The sequence below is a fragment of the Loxodonta africana genome, chromosome 14 (assembly GCF_030014295.1).
Source record: "Loxodonta africana isolate mLoxAfr1 chromosome 14, mLoxAfr1.hap2, whole genome shotgun sequence".
Classification (NCBI taxonomy): domain Eukaryota; kingdom Metazoa; phylum Chordata; class Mammalia; order Proboscidea; family Elephantidae; genus Loxodonta; species Loxodonta africana.
In genome coordinates this window covers 11,110,385-11,128,139 of record NC_087355.1, presented here as the reverse complement: position 1 = coordinate 11,128,139, position 17,755 = coordinate 11,110,385, and the positions used below count along the sequence as shown (strand labels likewise).

At 42.0% G+C, this 17,755-nt stretch overlaps 1 protein-coding gene across 13 annotated transcripts in view; it reads left to right on the top strand.

The window, feature by feature from the left end:
* Window positions 1–7,810: 7,810 nt before the first annotated feature.
* The window catches only part of ASPH (aspartate beta-hydroxylase), a 299,144-nt gene continuing 289,199 nt past the window's right edge, over window positions 7,811–17,755 (top strand). For 3 of the 13 annotated variants that reach the window (XM_064267742.1, XM_064267740.1, XM_064267739.1), the window contains exon 1: window positions 16,122–16,373. In XM_064267742.1, coding sequence (XP_064123812.1) covers window positions 16,241–16,373 — 133 coding nt within the window. In that variant the 5' untranslated portion in view covers window positions 16,122–16,240. Of the gene's footprint in view, window positions 7,886–16,118; window positions 16,374–17,755 lie in introns of those variants that run through there. The other 10 variants (XM_064267733.1, XM_064267736.1, XM_064267730.1 and 7 more) reach the window with 6 other exon arrangements.

Below are 17,755 nucleotides of genomic sequence, written 5' to 3'. Positions count from 1 at the left end.
GGGCAGAAATAAATGACATAGAGAAGGGAGAAAAAAAAATGGAAAGAAGCAATAAGACCAAAAGTTGGTTTTTTGAAAAGATCAACAAAATTGACAAACAATTGGTGAACTCGACAAAAAAGAAGCAGGAGAGGAAGAAAATAGCCAGAATAAGAAATGAGATGGGTGACATTACAACAGAACCAACTGAAATAAAGAAGAACCATAACAGAATACTAGGAAAAATTATACTCCAACAAATTTGAAACCCTAGAGGAAATGGACAAATTTCTGGAAATACACAACCTACCTAAACTAACACCAAAAATGATCGGAAAACAGAACAGACCTATAACAAAAGAAGAGATTGAAGAGGTAATAAAAACAAAAACTCCCAACAAAGAGAAGCCCTGGCCCGGACAGCTTCACTGGAGAATTCTACCAAATATTCAGAGAAGGGCTCACACCATTACTACTCAAACCAATTCAGAGTATATGAAAGGAAGGAGACTACTCCTGAATTCATTCTATGAAGCCAACATAACCCTGATACCAAAGCCAGGCAAATATACCACACACACAAAAGAAAATTACAGACCGATATTCCTCCTGAACACAGACAGAAAAATTCTCGACAAAATTCTAGCCAATAGAACTCAACAACATAACAACAACAAAAAAAATATCACAACCAAGTTAGGATTCATACCAGGTATGCAAGGATGGTTCAACATTAGAAGATCAACATAACCCACCACATAAATAGAACAAAAGAAAATCATCTGAATCATCACAGAAAACTCATTTGATACAGTCCAACATCCATTCCTGATAAATGCGAATAGGATGGAAATTCCTCAACATAATAAAAGGCATTTATACAAAACCACCAGTCAACATTATTCTCAAAGGAAAGAAACTGAAAGCATTTCCCCTGAGAACAGGAACAAGACAAGGATGCCCTTTATTATTACTCTTATTCAACATTGTGCTGGAAGTCCTAGATAAAGCAATAAAGCAAGAAAAAATGAAGGGTATCTAAATTGGTAAGGAAGAAATAAAACTATCCCTGTTCACATATGATATGATTCTATACGTAGAGAACCCCAAAGATTCTGCAAGAAAACTACTGGAACTTATAGAAAGATTCAGCTACTCTGTTGCTCTTGTAGCAGGATACAAGATCAACATACAAAAATCGGTTGGATATCTATACACCACCGAAAAGACTTTGAAAACAAAATCAGAAAGGCAATACCATTTATAATAGCCCCTACAAAGATAAAATACTTAGGAATAAATCTAACCAGGGATGTAAAAGACCTATACAAGGAAAACTACAAAACACTACCCCAAGAAACCAAGAGACCTACGTAAATGGAAAAACATACCATGCTTATACATAGGAAAACTCAACATTATGAAAATGTCAAGACTACCTAAAGTGATCTACAGATATAATGTAATCCGAATTCCAACAGCGTTCTTTAATGAGATGGAAAAACTAATCACCAATTTTATAGGGAAAGAGATCCTAGATAAGTTAAAGAAGAACAAAGTAGGAGGCCTTACAGTATCTGATCTCAGAACCTACTATACAGCCATGGTAGTCAAAATAGTACCGACAACGACAGACACATAGACCAATGGAACAGGATTGACACCTCAGACATAAATCCTTCCACCTATGGACAGCTGATCTTTGACAAAGAGCCAAAGTCCATTAAATGGGAAAAAGTTGGTTCCTTTAACAAATGGTGTTGGCAAAACTGGATGTCCATTTATTAAAAAAAAAATGAAACAGGACCCATACCTCACACCATACACAAAAACTATCTCAAAGTGAACCAATGACCTAGTTATAAAACCTAAAGCTATAAATAGGGACAATACTAGGGGCCCTAATATATGGCGTAAATGGAACACCAAACATAACTGAAATGAACGAACAGCAGAAAATGAACTAGATAAATGAAATCTCCTGAAAATTAAACATTATGTTTATCAAAAGACTTCTCCAAAAGACTAAAAAGAGAATGTGTAGACTGGGGGGAAAAAAATTGCCTACAATATATCCGACAATGGTGTGATCCCTAAAATTTATAGAAACTTTCAATACCTCAACAACAAAAAGACAAAAATGCAACTAAAAAATGTGCAAAGGATATGAACAGATGCTTTACCAAACACACTAAGATGGCTAACAAATACTTGAAGAAATACTCATGATCATTAGTCATTAAAGAGATCCAAATCAAAACTTCAATGAGTTACCATCTCACTCCAACATTACTAGCACTAATCAAAAAAAGAAAAAACACAGAAAATGACAAATGTTGGAGAGGTTGTGGGGAGATTGGAACAACTTGTTTTTTATGCACTCCTGCTGGCAATGTAAAATGGTGCAACCACTGTGGAAAAAGTATGGCACTTCTTTAAAAAGCTAGAAATACAAATAACATATGACCCAGCAATCCCCCTTCTAGGTATACACCCTAAAGAAATAAGAGCTATGTTATGAACAGACATGTACACATTCATGTTCATTGTAGCACTATTACGATAGAAAAAAATGGAAACAACCTAAGTGCCCATCGACAGATGAATGGATTAACAAACTGTGGCACACACACACAATGAAATACTATGCAATGATCAAGAATAATGACAAACTCGAGAAACATCTCACAACATGGATGAATTTGAAGGACACTATATTGAGTGAAATAAGTCACTCAGAAAAGGACAAATATTGTATGAGACCCCTATTATGAAGAAACCAGAAAAGATTTACACACAAGAAAAAAAAATTCTTTGATGGTTCTCAAGAATGGGAGGAGGGAGGGAAAATTACCAAATAGAAGACTGTGTTAATATTGGTGAAGGGAAAGGCAATACACAACACGGTCAGCAAACATGACCAAGACATGGGAGGACACTGAGAGGAAAGCAAGAACAATGGGCAACAGTAATTACAATAGCATAGACAGTCCTGCAACAATAGTATTAACAAACACTAGTTTATGAATATAGGAAACCCTGGTGGCGTAGTGGTTAAGTGCTACAGCTGCTAACCAAAGGGTTGGCAGTTCTAATCCGCCAGGTGCTCCTTGGAAACTCTATGGGGCAGTTCTACTCTGTCCTATAGGGTCGTTATGAGTTGGAATCGACTAGATGGCACTGGGTCTGGGTAGTTTAGGAATATAGAAAGACAACCCGATAGGTGTGGTAGGCTTTAAGGAACACACACACATGAACATACAGGTTTGGTGGTGGATATTTCTACATACCTAACTGTAGGTGCTGCTTATATGTTAACATAGACAATAGAGCACACAAGGGCCACATTCAGGACAACTTCTTAGACATAACCAAACACCTTGCAGGGCTAAGTCCCTAGGCTCAAAGGCAGAGGATCATAAACCAGGGGGACATCTACATCAACAGGCATAACATAGTTCATAAAGACAAAGTCCTGTATCTTATTTTGGTGAGCAGAGTCTGGGATCTTAAATCCTGTGTGTGGCCATCCAAGATACAACTATTGGTCTCTTAGTGTTCAGAGTAAAGGAGAGTGAAGAAAACCAGACTCAAGGGAGAAATTGGTCCACAGGACTAAAGGACCACATGAACACAGCCTACATGACTGAGACCAGAAGAATTAGATGGCTACCCTTGCTGACTGCTCTGACTAGCATCACAACAGAGGGTCCCAGATACAGCAGGAGAAAAATTGTAGAACAAAAAATCAAGTTCACAAAAAGACAAGACTTACTGGTCTGACAGAGACTGAAGGAACACCCAAGAGTATGGCCCTAAGATACCCTTCTGAACTGGAACTGAAGCCATTCCTAGAGACCACCTTTTAGTCAAACCATAGACAGGCCCATAAAATAAACAGTAACACTCGAGAGAAACGTGCTCAATTAGACAAGATCAGAAGGGTGACATTTGCCCAAAAACAGAGAAGGCAGGAAGGAGTAGAAAACCAGGACAAAAGGAAACAAGGAAACATGGACAGAAATCATGAGAGTGCTGACACTTTGTGGGGAATGAAACCAATGTTATGTAATACTTTATGTACAAACTGTGGAATGGGAAACAAATTTGCTCTGTAAACTTTCACCTAATGTGGAATAAAAAAAAAAAAGAAAAACTTAAAGAAACAAGCATTTTGGGGGTAAGTTCCCCAAAGCCTGCCTGAACCTGACAGTCCTGCAAGAATTAGTAAGGTGCTCACACTTACGATTCACCTGTTAGAGACTCAAACAGGTCCTGCACGACCACGGTGTGCCCAAAGCACGTGGCCACCACTGTGGGGCTGTCATCGGCAGCTCCACTCACCTCTCAGTGAGCAGATACCGCACTGTCTCCAGGTCCCTGTAAGCCACAGAGGTATTCAGAGGCTGGCCCTGGTTGAAACAGAGCAGAGTTTGGGTTAGACGAGTTCTGTTTGAAGCTGCCAAGAGAATGGACTTTAAAGAAATGTGTTACCAGGTCACTGGGCACTACAGCGAACTGTCGGGTATGGGAGCTATGTACCACATAGGCTGTCAAGTGCTTGCAATGTAGCCAGCACCAAGTGAGATGTGCTGAAGTATAAATTGTACACATGGTTTTGAAGACTTTGGACAAAATAGAAGTAAAATAACCCCTTAATTACTTTTGTATTGATTACATGTTGGAAGTATGATTTTAAATATATTCAGGCTAAACAAAATACATTATTAAAAAAAAAAAAGAAAGGAATTTGAGAGTAAGTGAGAAGGAAAGCTTAGAGCAGACATATTGCTACTAGTTTTACATTTCTTCTAACCCCCTAGTAACCTTCAGTTAGTAGGTTTAATGAGTTGGTCAAAATTAGACATGCAGGGATATTGCCATTGAAATTTTTTATGCTTACAGTATAAATCTATGCCATGCAAATTAAAAAGTAAACAATTCATTATGTTTATAAAGCACTTTCTAATTTTCAGGAGATTTTCACATTAATTATGTTACTGCAGACTCCTGAAAACTTTATCATAGAGTGCAAAAAGCTTTAAGTAAATCCCCTGAGCCAGCAATAGGATCCTGCCCTTGCCCACTGTATTTATATCATATGTAGATGTTGTAAACATTTCCTTCACACCCTAGTTGATAGTACTCAAAGTTGCCATGGACACAAAACAACTATAGAGTCCATTTGCCATTCTCTACCCTCAGCCACCCACCCTGTGAATAAGAAAATGTCAGAGACTATTCCTAATAGTGAGGAGCCCTGGTAGTGCAATGGTCAGGTGCTTGGCTGCTAACTGAAAGTTCAGTAATTCGAACCCACTAGCCGCTTCGCAGGAGGAAGATTGGCAGTCTGCTTCCCGTAAAGATTACAGCCTTTGAAACCCTATGAGGCTGCTCCACTCTGTCCTATAGAGTCACGATGAGTCAGAATCAATTGGTCTCTATAGCAATGGGAATGGAAAATTCCTAACAGCAGTTATTAAGATTTAACATCACAGAATGCCAAGGGGAGGGATAGAAGAAGTTTATCACTTGGAGCAGATATTCTTCCCTGGTATATGAATTCCTAAAATTGAATAGAACACATTATGCCCATGAGAATGCTTCTCATGATGATCCAGAGTTTTCACCACATTACCAGGGTAGATGGGCTCCATGATGCCAACCTCTATTTACATGTAAGGAAACTGGGTCCAGAGAAGGCAAGTGAGTTTCTCAGACTTTCACAGCACAGCTCAGGAAAGGCAAGACCAGCTGTCTTCTCCTGTTGCTCAGGTGCCTTCAAGTGACATGAATTTTTTTTACCTTGATCAGAGAATATCCGTATGTCTCTGAAGTTAGAATCTGAAAGGAAGGGCCTTGCAGAGACCTGCTTCGTTTAAAAAGGGGACCCAGAATTTAATTGGATGAGTTAGCATTGCCTTAATTACACGATCTCATAAAATCTGCATAAAAGCTGTCATTTTCACAAGCAGAAAATTTGATGCACATTAGAATTTGACTAGAACTGGTAATGTTACATGATTACAGATTAACACATCTATTCAGTTTCCTTGGAAATGGTTAGGGCAAAGGACACTACTTAAGAATTTAAAAATTGAGAGCAAATCTAATTTGTGACTGGGACAGCCTTAATGCTTACATATAAACAGCAGCAGTAAAGATGCTGGAGAAAGCTTATCAAAATTATGGAAAAACCAAGGACAAAAATTTTGAAAGATGACAGTGTCAAAGTTAAAAGTGGGAAGATAGGAAATATAAGCAGAATTACATGCTTTTGTGTGGGGGAATTGCCCCAAATTATCTGAATAGCATTTATATTAAAAAAAAAAAATTTCCTTATCAGCAAAAATATCACCCAAGGATAAGCATTTATTTGGATGCCTAACTTGTATAAAAAAGAGTGAAAAAACTGTAGCCAGTTTAGCTCATCTGTCCTCACCCCTTATTCCTGATCCTTCCTCCATTCAAATCCTCATGCCAAATATTTTCTTCCCATCAAAACTATCCATTGCCATCAAGTTGACTCTGATTCCTAGCAACCCTATTAAACAGAGTAAAACTGCCCGGTAGGGTTTCCAAGGCTGTAATCGCTACAGAAGCTGACTGTCACATCTTTCTCCTGAGGAGTGGCTGGTGGGTTCAAGCCGCCAACCTTTGGGTTATTTAGCAGACCAGAGCTTTAACCACTGTACTACCAGGGCTCCGTCCATCAAAACAAGCTCCCCCCCAAAAAAGTCACAATACTAAGAGATAAAGTCCTGACAATTGTATGATATCTATATGACAAATACTTCCCAAATCTCAAAACTGAAGGAAACAAACACCAAAAAGCATTTGTTACCTATCCTATTAGCAAATATGATCAGATGTCCAAATACTTTCTGGCATAGCACGGTTCTGAAAAGAGCGAGAACAGTCAGAGTGTGGCTGCTGGGGAAGGAAGCACCCACTTCAAAAAGAAGGGGACACAGTGAGCGCATCTTCTGTGGTTACTAGGCAGCGGACAACGCTCCCCCAAGGATCTCAGGAGGCACCACTGCTCATTCGTCTGGTGCCTCCTTGATCACCCTGGAGCATGGAGAGACAGACATGGAGAAGACAGGAGGCCTCCGACACCAAGACTCCTGAGCACAGGGAGACAGAGAGGGAACTGGGCCTGTGAGGGGTGGGCTGCTGGGGCTGTGCCCTGCTATGTAGAAGGAAGGGTTTGACAATGCCAGCTGCCTGTAGATCCACAGGGTAGGGCGAGGACCTCTGGAGACCTTCTTTACAGTTCTTCTAACTGTATTTGGGCTCTGTGTTTGGAGATAAGGAAGTAAAAAATTGGTGGTGGGGACAGGCTATGAAGAGTTACAGAAAGTGTGTAGGGAAGCCAACCATTAATCACTGTCATAGGACTGATACCCTAAAATTTGGGGGAAATATTATTTCCTTCTTCCCATTATTGTTCCAGCTTTTGACCATCCAGAAAACAGTAGAAGGGTATTCAGAGAAGCCAAAGAATTAGGGCCTTAAGGACTGGTAGTCCTTTTAGAGCAGGGAAGCTTTCAACAAATGTGTCACAAAGGTTTGTTTCATTAGCCACTACTGACCCAAGGGCTGACCTACTACTATTTTTCAGGCCTTGTGTTAGTGCTGCGAGGGTAACTTAAGGGGAAACATGGGGTTTTTCCCTGTCTTAAAATCTGATCATGCCCGAATATGGTAGCAACGTCAGGAAAGCCCTTTCCACTCCTCCTAGAATAAACAAGAGGGACGCCTGGTCCAGAGCGAGGGCTTCTGAGATGCTTGCTGTGGTCGCCTTGGGGAAGGCAGTGGCTCCAGAGAGATGAGATTGTACCAGTCATGATCCCCTTGAAGGCCCTGCACTCCTGCCAGCGGGGAAGTGCCCCTCCCCCTCGAGGTAATTTTTTTGGCCAGTTTCTCTGGCACAGCACCCGCTTTATTGCAGAGTTGTTATTTTGTAGGACCAGAGCCAGCCGCAAGCCAAATTTTTGCCAGTCATACTGAATCTGCCATTCTTCCACTCTGATAACTTGCATTTTTACTGGGAGTCCTAAGAATGGGGAAAGAAGGAAAGAGGTCGATTCGTGAAGGTTTTGCCCAAGAATTATATGAATTTTATCCTGCTTTCTTTTTTTTTTTTTTTCTAGCCTCAACCATGGAAAATATTTTAGCTCTGAGTCCACAGTATTTCCCAGGCTAAAAAATCTAGGCCTCCATTGTTGACAGGCCAGGGAGGAAGGACCAGAGGGTAAAGGATCAGAAGGCAACCACACTCTAAATCTGTCCTTTTTCTTCTGCCCACCTGGAGTGACAGGGGGTTAATTAACATCCAGGCAGGTTTTGAAGGGGAAAAGTCGTTCTAGAATAGAGGCAGGGGAAGTGGCAGAAGGATGTCACACACCTTTCCTTGATGCTTTGAAAGAAAGGATGATGAAAGAGATGAAAGATCATAGTGCTTGGTGAGGGCCACCCCTCTTCGGTAACTGCATATATTATGGGCTATCCTGCATACCCACCAAAATGGACTCAACGAAGCACATTCAATGAGGATTGCTGCTTATAAATCTGCTCCTTCTGGGCAGCCAGATCTTAACTGAGAACCTGACATTGGGTCTGATGAGTCCGTATCTTTAATACTTGAAGCAATCGTTTTAATCTGGTACTCTACTCATTTGGAAATAGAATAGATAGACTCAGCTGACGGGACAAACCTTTTTTCCCCCCAACCTAGTTTTAGGTCATTCACAAATTCTCTTCTCTGTCCCACGCTTGTTTGCTCTGGAAGTCACATCATTATTGCTATCACTGACACATTGTTTCCTAAGTGACTACTGCACAGTTTCATGCAATAGTTCACTGGCTTCCTATATTTGCTTTCTAATTTCTTAATTCAGCTATTCATGACTTCCCACAGTGGTATGATAGAATAAATGTTAAACGGGTTGCCCTTACCTTTTTTTTTTTTTTTAAATAATTACTTTTAGGTTGAGTGCTAGTTGAAAATGTTTCTCCTTCTTTCAAACAGTCATTAACTTTATGTTTCTTCTTCTGCATTATTATCAAATATAAACCCTTACTAGAAGCTACCCAGTGTTTTAATGACTAACCATTTCATACCTATGCGTAGAGTGCTCACCAAGAATATTTCCACTTGAGAGATACCACAGGGCTTCGCTAGACTGAGAGGGTGGCCTGTGAGCAGAGTCCTGTGGCCCTCTGGACTAATTGGGGAAAGCACTCCCCAGGCAGAGGGACAGCAAGTGGAAAGAGCCTGAGGTGAAAACACGTATATAACACCCACTCCACACTAGACGCTGTTCGTCAGAGACACGCAGATGATGATGTCACAGTGTGGACCCTGGCCTGTACTCTGCACATAGTTTCCTAAATATTGTTGGTAACTTCATTTGTTTTCACCTAAGTCTTAGCACTATATCAAGCTGATCCTGTTTGATTTCAATTTTCTCAAATTTGAGAAAGGGAATAAAAAAAAAAATCCTTTGGGCTATGTCTAACTGGCCCAAACTTCTGTATTTAAGTTTTTACACCAGTTAGTCCAAGCCAGTTACTTTTGAGTCAATTCTGACTCCTGATGACCTCATGTGTGTCAGAGGAGACCTGTGCTCCACAGGATTTTCAAGGGCTGACTCTTTGGAAGTAGATCACCAGGCCTTTCTTCTGAGGGGTCTCTGGGTGGATTTGAAGTTCCAACCTTTCAGTTAGCATCCAAGCATACTAACCATTTGCATTACCCAGAGACTCAGTTGCTTCTATCATGGTAGCTGCATTCCTCAAGTCTTCTTTTGTGTTTTAGCTAGAATAACTAAGTCTATTATGGGTAGCTTGAAGCACAGAAAATAGAATCATGTTGGTATGTGAGAAAGCTTATTAGAAACAATTCCCACTAAGGTTTACTAGATGAAATGCTTTGTGGTGCTGAGGGCTGTGGGTTCAGTGAGCATCCAGATATTATTGCTGCCTGTGTCTAACGCCAAGGCATCTGCAAACAGAAGTTTAAATTCATCAAGTGATAAAGTCAGCATTGTAACAATTCCATGAAGAATGACAACATATTCAGAACCACTGTTTCTAGCTACAATAAAATGCTAAGCAATTTAAGAAGTAATAGATATCTTATTTTTCAAACTAGAGAAAGACTGTAGAATTCTGAATACATTAGCAACGGTTAATACAATCTTGTTGCAATGATACAGGGAGAACCTCCCTATTTTTCATGCTAGCAAGATTTCTGGCCAAATCTCTTAGGCTTTTTTTTTTTTTTAAACAGTCTCAGTAATGTTTATCATGTGCTTATGAAATTGCAGAATAGAGTCAAGTCAGAATGATGGCAGTGTAGAAAGGATTGAGTCAGCACTAATTTTCTAAAGGATATACACAATTCCATATCAACAATCAAGGCTTCAAGCTGACTAATTGATGGAGTTTTGCATATTGCGATAACACTATTCATTGTAAGGCAAATACATCTGCTTTGTGTGTTTAGGCTTGATGAAATTAGACGATCTTAGAAGCTAGTTTCAGGAATAGTAATCTTTGTATAAGAAAAGTGTTTGCACCTGAAGAGGATGAGTGTTTTCATGAAAGATGTAGATATACTATCTTAGTTATATACATACATGAGATTTATTAAATTTATTAGATCCTTAAAGCAAATACGTCTTGCAAACAAATTGAATCCTCAAGTTTGTTTTTCTTTTCTTGATCTCTCCATAAGGTACTGTTGTTGTTAGGTGCTGTCGAGTCGGTTCCGACTCACAGCGACCCTAAATCACGTCAGTATTTACTTTTATGTACCACAGAATTACCATGCCTGTAATCAGCTGGTACTCTTAATTACTCAGCTTTTTCTCCATGCTTAAGGTTCTTGCTATCATTAAGTTTGAGTCAGTGCATTTTATCAGTTCCCTATGCTAGGAAACTTGTTAAGACCTAGCAACAGACATTATTTAAATACTATTTATTAGAAAGGGATCTTGGTACTAAGAAATACGTATTCTGATAGAACTGAACTGAACTGAAAAAAGAAATTGTAAGTTTCTTTTAGCCAATGTTAGCTAACATGTTTTTGGGTCATTTTTCCATATCACAACACTATATTTCCAATTCTGATCCTTTCTTTGACTAGATTTAGTATTATTTTTGCTCATTTTACTTCACCTATAAATTTATTTTATGTAATTATAATGTATTTATTGTTGTTATTGTGTGCCATCGAGTCAATTCTGACTCATAGCAATTCTATAGGACAGAGGAGAACTACCCCTTAGGGTTTCCAAAGATGTAATCTTTGTGGAAGCAGACTGCCACATTTTTCTGAATGCCTAACCACTGTACTGTTAAAAAAAGCTCCTTATATAGATATTAGCCAGGCTTATTTTTTTTAATACGGCCCCTGGGTGGAGTAAACAGTTAATGTGCTTGGTTGCTAAACAAATGTTGGAGGTTTGAGTCCACTCAGAGGCACCTTGGAAGAAAGGCTTGACCATTTACTTATGAAAAAGCAGCCAATGAAAGCCCTATGAAGTGTATTTCTACTCTGACACATATAGGGTCATTCCGAGTTGGAATTGATTTGATGGCACCTAACAGCAACAACAACAACGATATGAAGTCAAGCTGGTTGGTGAAAATGACAGTTTATTGAGATATAATTCATAAAGGAATAATTGCTTTGAGAACGCTTAGGATAGAGAATGACTCGAAAGTGCTTTTGTACTTACTAGCATTACCTTCATTGAATCAAATTACATCACTGTACAATGAAAACATAAAGTTGAAATCATGACCTGTTGAAATTCTTTTTTTTTTTTTTTTTTTTGCTAAGACATAACTTACTGTTATAAAGAAGAGGAAATATTTATTTTTGATTTTCAATAATGGAAGTTGACGTTAGGAAGGTTGCATGAAAATAAGAGGCACTTTGTTGCCCTCAGGTTCAAAAGCAACTTTAAAGTAGTATCCTCCTAGTATGGATGAGTCTGGAAATGCCTAAGCTGGAAAGCATTTAAGAAGGGTCAACAAAAGAAAATAAAAAATTTAGGACAAACCATGTCCTTAAGTCTTACTTGCAAATCCCAGTGAAGCCAAAGGAAATATCTGAAAGGCACCTCTGGCCTAGTTTAAAAGCCCTATTAAGTTGGTATTTTAAAACATTGCCCTAATTAAGTCTTGTCTTTATGATCCTTTCAGCATTACTTCATTCAGGTTTCAATCACAGCTTTCCCAGAAATCACAGAAGCAAGGACAGACTAGCAGGGCATATTTTAACTCTTATTTAATTTCAAAGATACTGTGACTCCTTAACCCTCCCCATTCCCATGCTGGGAAAAGGTCCTATGTAAAGAAATTCATGGATCCAAGGCAAGTTTTGTATTTACTAATGCTCGTAAAATGGGAAGTATAAATGGAACATCAGCGGTGCAATACTTGTTATGGATTGAATTGTGTCCTCCAAAAGTGTGTGTTGTAAATCCCAACGCCTACACCTGTGGATATAATCCCATTTGGGAACAGGGTTTTCCTTATGTTAATGTATTACATCAGTATAAGATGTGCCTTAAACCAGGGAATAGGGTTTTCCTTATGTTAATAGATTATATCAGTATAAGATGTGCCTTAAACCAATCACTTTTGAGATGTAAAAAGAGCAGACCAGGCACAGAAGCAAAGAAACAAACAAACAAAAGCCAAACCCACTGCCATTGAGTTGATTCCGACTCATAACAATTGTTAAACAGCTTGGCTGCTAACTGAAGTGTCAGCAGTTTGAACCCACCCACCACTCTGCAGCAGAAAGATGTGGCAGTCTGCTTCTGTAAAGATTTACAGCCTAGGAAACCTATGGGGCAGTTCCACCCTGTTCTACAGGGTCACTATGAATCACAGAAGCAAAGAAGCACAAATGGGGAAAGATTGATTCCACATGGAGATCAGTCACCAAGGAACCAAGGAAGAGAAGCTGAAAGAAACAAGGATTCTCCCGCAGACAGGGCTGCGCCTCCCCCAAGAGCCAGTGTCTTAAATTCAGACTTTTAGCTTCCTAAACTGTGAGAAAGTAAATTTCTGTTCATTAAAGCCACCACTTGTGGTATTTCTATTACAGGAGCACTAGATAACTAACACAATACTGAAACTTAGTGTCTTAGTTATTTTTTGATGCTATAACAGAAATACCACAACTGGATGGCTTTAATAAACAGATTTATTTTCTCACAGGGTACCAGCTCCAGGGCAAGGCTTTCTTTCTCTGTCGCTCTCTGGGGGAAGGTTCTTGTCATCAATCTTCCTTTAGTCTAGGAGCTTCTCAGAGCAGTGATCCTGGGTCCAAAGGACACACTCTGCTCCCAGCTCTTCTTTCTTAGTGGTATGCGGTCCTTTTCCTCCGTTTAATTCTCTCTTTTATATCTCATAAGAGATTGGCTCAAGATATAGCCTAATTCTGAAAACTGAGTCCTGCCTCATCGACGTAACTGCCTCTAATCCTGCCTCATTAACATCATAGAGGTTAGGATTTACAACATACAGGATAATTACATCAGATCACAAAATGGTAGAAAGCACACAATACTGGTAATTATGGCCTAGCCAAGTTGATCCATATTTTTGGGGGGACACAATTCAATCCATAACACCAAGCTTGGAGGAATTTGGTCCCTGAAACTAAACTAGATATAGCAGATAGTATCTGATTTTGTTGTTGTTAGCTACGTCCGACAGGCCGCCCCAGACTCATAGTGACCTCATGTACAACAGAAGGAAACATTGCCCAGTCCCACACCATCCTCATAATCATCTATGGGTAGGACTATTTTGATCGATAGGGTTTTCATTGGCTGATTTTCAGAAGTACAGCCAGATATTTCTTCCTAGTCCATCTTAGTCTGGAAGCTCTGCTGAAACCTGTTCATCATCATAGAGACACAACAGACTTCCAATGACAGACAGGTGGTGGCATAGGATGCACTAGCATTCCTGGATCTCTGGCATGGAAGTGAGAATTCTCCCACTGAACTACCATACTTAGAAATTTTATTTTGTAATACGGACTATATAAATGTCATTGTAGCTCCTTCCTTGTGGTACAAGGAGGAATCAGGTAACATCTCACATCCTGTCATGTGTATTTACAAAGCCTCTATGTTGGCCTGGTCCTGCCCCAGGTACACACCCATGTACCTTGACAGTTGTGCCAAGCTCAATTTCTGGAAACACAGGAGCAAAGCATTCACTTCATGGCATTCTGGAGTCAATTATTAAAGAAACTTGATTTTCTGGAAAGGTGGATTTTGGTCAGCACCCACCGCTGGGTTTCAGCCCTGTGTTGTGTGCCAGGTGAACTGGTAGGGTATGTTGGTATGTGTTCATTTGCACTTTGGACCAAGGACGTGTCAGTGCTAAGGGAAGAGAAGCCAGGTGAGATGGTCTCCACTCAAAAGTAAGCCCTGTTCAGGAAGGAAAATGTGAACCATAGATGCTGGAGTGAGACCGACTGAATTCATATCCTAACTATCACTTACAAGCTCTGTGACCTGAGTTAGGTCATTTAACTTCTCTGGGCCTGTTATCTCATTCCTTAAAAAATGGACCAAAAAAATAATAATGTGTTATGAGAATTTAAGAGCTAAAATATTTTCAGCACTGACAGCATTTATTTTGCATGTTAGTGCTCGTCATTATTTTATATTAATTGCCATCAGTCTAATTTGTCTTGTAGGCAGCCTGCCCTCCCTGTGGCAAATGATGTCTGATCCACAGTGGGGTGGATAGGGGCTTGGATGGGAGAAGGCGTTTGTGGAGGCAGAAGGAGATCCTAGAAGACAAAAACTGAAAGCTGCTTCATTAAAAACTCTGTGAGCTCCGCCCTCATCTCGATAACTGTCTAACAGATTATTTCACAAATAGGGAAGAGAGGCCTTCTTCTCATCCACCTACAGCGCGGCTATTGACAGGCTTCTGGCCATCACGGCAGCTGTGAGCCGTTCACAGAGGAGGAGGCCGGAGGCCACTGAACCTGCCAATGGGTGGTGGATTGCCGGGCCTGGAGCTGGAGAAGAGGAATAAAATCAGATGCCATGCGACAGTTACTCGCTCTGGTTCCTGAGCCTTCCCAAGACACTTCAAAAGGACCTCAGAAACTTGGCCAACAAATAGGGGGAAGTCTTAGAAAGATTACCCAGCAGTTGTTGTCTCTTACACACCAGGCACTGTGCTGGCTACTGGCGATAAAAAGATGACGAGGACAAGATCCCCATCCTCCAGCCCGGGTCTGGGTGTGGATCTGTTTTTTACTGCACATGGCAAGACGGCTGTAGGCATCAGCCCAGCTCAGGGATTCAGATGAAGGGCACCATCCAGAGTAAGGAAACGAACTTTTGTATCACCTTTACAGTTGCAATGTTTGATTCAGTGAAAATATTAATCGCACAAATGAAGGGAAACCCTGCTTTTAAACCGAAGGGATCTATTACTCTTGGACTTAAACGCGTTGAACTAGTCCTGGTATCAGCATGTCAGAAATTTCTAATATTAATACAGATAAGAAACAGACATCTCTTTTGCAAGGAGCGGTATTGCATTCTTCTGCGTCTATGTGGACAGGGCTGAGAACGTGGATAAAATTCTGAGTGATAGGCCAAGAGGCGGGGCGCTCCGCCCAGGCGCGGCCACGTGTCCGCCCCGCCCCGCCCCGCGCCCCGCGCCCCGCCCCGCCCCGCGCCCCGCCCCCGCCTATTTACTATCGAGCGGGTTGGCCGCCAACGCTCGCGAGAGCCCTCTAGGCTTCTGCGTTTGCCACGTTCCAAAGCAGAAGGAAAGACTGGAAAGCCGAAAGGGGCTCGCACTCACAGGCGGCTACGTCGCGCCACAGCGGCCCGCGTTCCGCAGGGGTGGGGAAGGGCGCAATGTACACGCCCCCCGTCAGCGGCCCATGCGATTAGCTCGTGCGTGCCGTCACTCAGCCTTCCGCAGGCGGGCCGGAGGCGGGGCGAGGCGGGAGGGGGCGCGGCCGAAGGGCTGCGAGCCGCGCGCTCCCGTCTCGGAGGGCGTCACAGGCTCGGTGCGCGCGAGTGGCTGCGAGCGCGCAGCCCGCACGCGGGTGGAAGTCCTCGGAGGCGCTGCTGCTGCGGACAGTCGCGGCCCGTACCCGCTGCAGCGCCTGCCGCCGTCAGCGTCCCCCGCGTCCCGGTGCACTTAGGGAGGCTTCCCACCCTCGCCAGTCCCGGCGGTGCGCGCCATGGCCCCGCGCAAGAATGCCAAGGGCGGCGGCGGCGGCGGCAGCAGCAGCAGCAGCAGCAGTGGCGGCGGCGGCTCCGGCAGCGGCAGCACGAGCGCGGGCAGCAGCAGCAGCAGCCCCGGGGCCCGGAGAGGTCAGAGGCGCTGCAGGGCGGGGAGGAGCGGGGGCCCGGGCCGCGGGCAGGGGCGGCGGCGGCGGGCGCTCTGGTCTCCACGGTCACCGTCCCCGGGTCCCGCCGGGCGCCGCCTCTCTCCTCCGCGGCGCCCCTCCTCTGCGCGCGGGGCGGAGGCCGCTCGGCGGGCCCGGGGGGCCGGAGGGGCCGGGCGGGGGCAGGGTCGGCGCCCGGGGGCCGTGGCCGCCCCGAGAAAGCCGGTGGAGCGGGGGAGCCCCTTCCCGGCACTTCCCTCACCTGCCTGGCGCAGCCGAGATGCAGGCAGTTGGCTGACTTCTCTGGTTTTATGGGGGTTTGAAGAGGGGGAGCCACAGAGACTAGTTACCTTTGCTTTGCCTATTTTGCAGAGTTTGAAAATGAGCCAAAGTCAGGGAAAGTCAGTTCCTGTGTACCGGCAGCTTTTAAGAACAGCTCAAAGGAGAGCACTCTGCAAAGGGGAAAAAGGAGGTTGGGAGTGATTTGAATGTTCTTGGGAATTATTTTAAGTATTTTTGATTTTCTGTAGCTTTGTTAACATATATTGCACTTGCCGCAAGATATTAAACGACTCTCTCTCTTTTATATATATATATATATAAAAATATGTGTATATTGAATATCCACCTTTCTCTTCCTGCTTGTGCCTACCCAGGAAAGAGAGAGAACGGATATTTTAGATCTGTTTCTTTTCATATTTCAGCGGCTCTAGGTTTCTTTTCGAAGTCTTTTAGAATGTGATAACACGTGCATTGAACTTGAACTGTACACTTTTTTAAAAATAATTTTGTTTCTTTTTGTTTGCTTGGATCTACAAATAGCGTATTCATATGTGTAAAGAAAATAAATCAGGTCATAATAGCCATACATTAATGAAGTATTTATTTTTTATCATTTATCACAATCTGAAATTTTTTAGTTTATTTTTATGTGTGTTTTCTTTCTGTCTCCTCTCCTACTCTTGTTCACTCCTTACCCAAGCCCTAGAATGATCTTGGCCCAAAACGGTTGCTCAATAAACATTTGATTAGCAAATGAAAGCATTTAAACAGTGAAAGTAGTGCAATTAAAGTTATTGCACAAATTTACATTCTGAGAACTAATGTTTGTATTCTCAGTGGAAGGAAATACATTACAACCTGCTTATAGCGGAGTCCTGTTTGAAGTTCCAAGTAAGCGTATTAGTTTGCCTTTGACATAAGTAAAGATTTGTGTTCCCCTTCCCCCTATCTTTAAATGCCAGTCACTTGGGCAGGCAGAAGGTAAAGGAACTGCTTCACCTGCTCCAGCCAGCCACACTGTTTAACCTAAGTGAGAAGCACCATTGTGTTGCTTTGGCACCAAGCAGAAAAAAGCTTATGAACCAA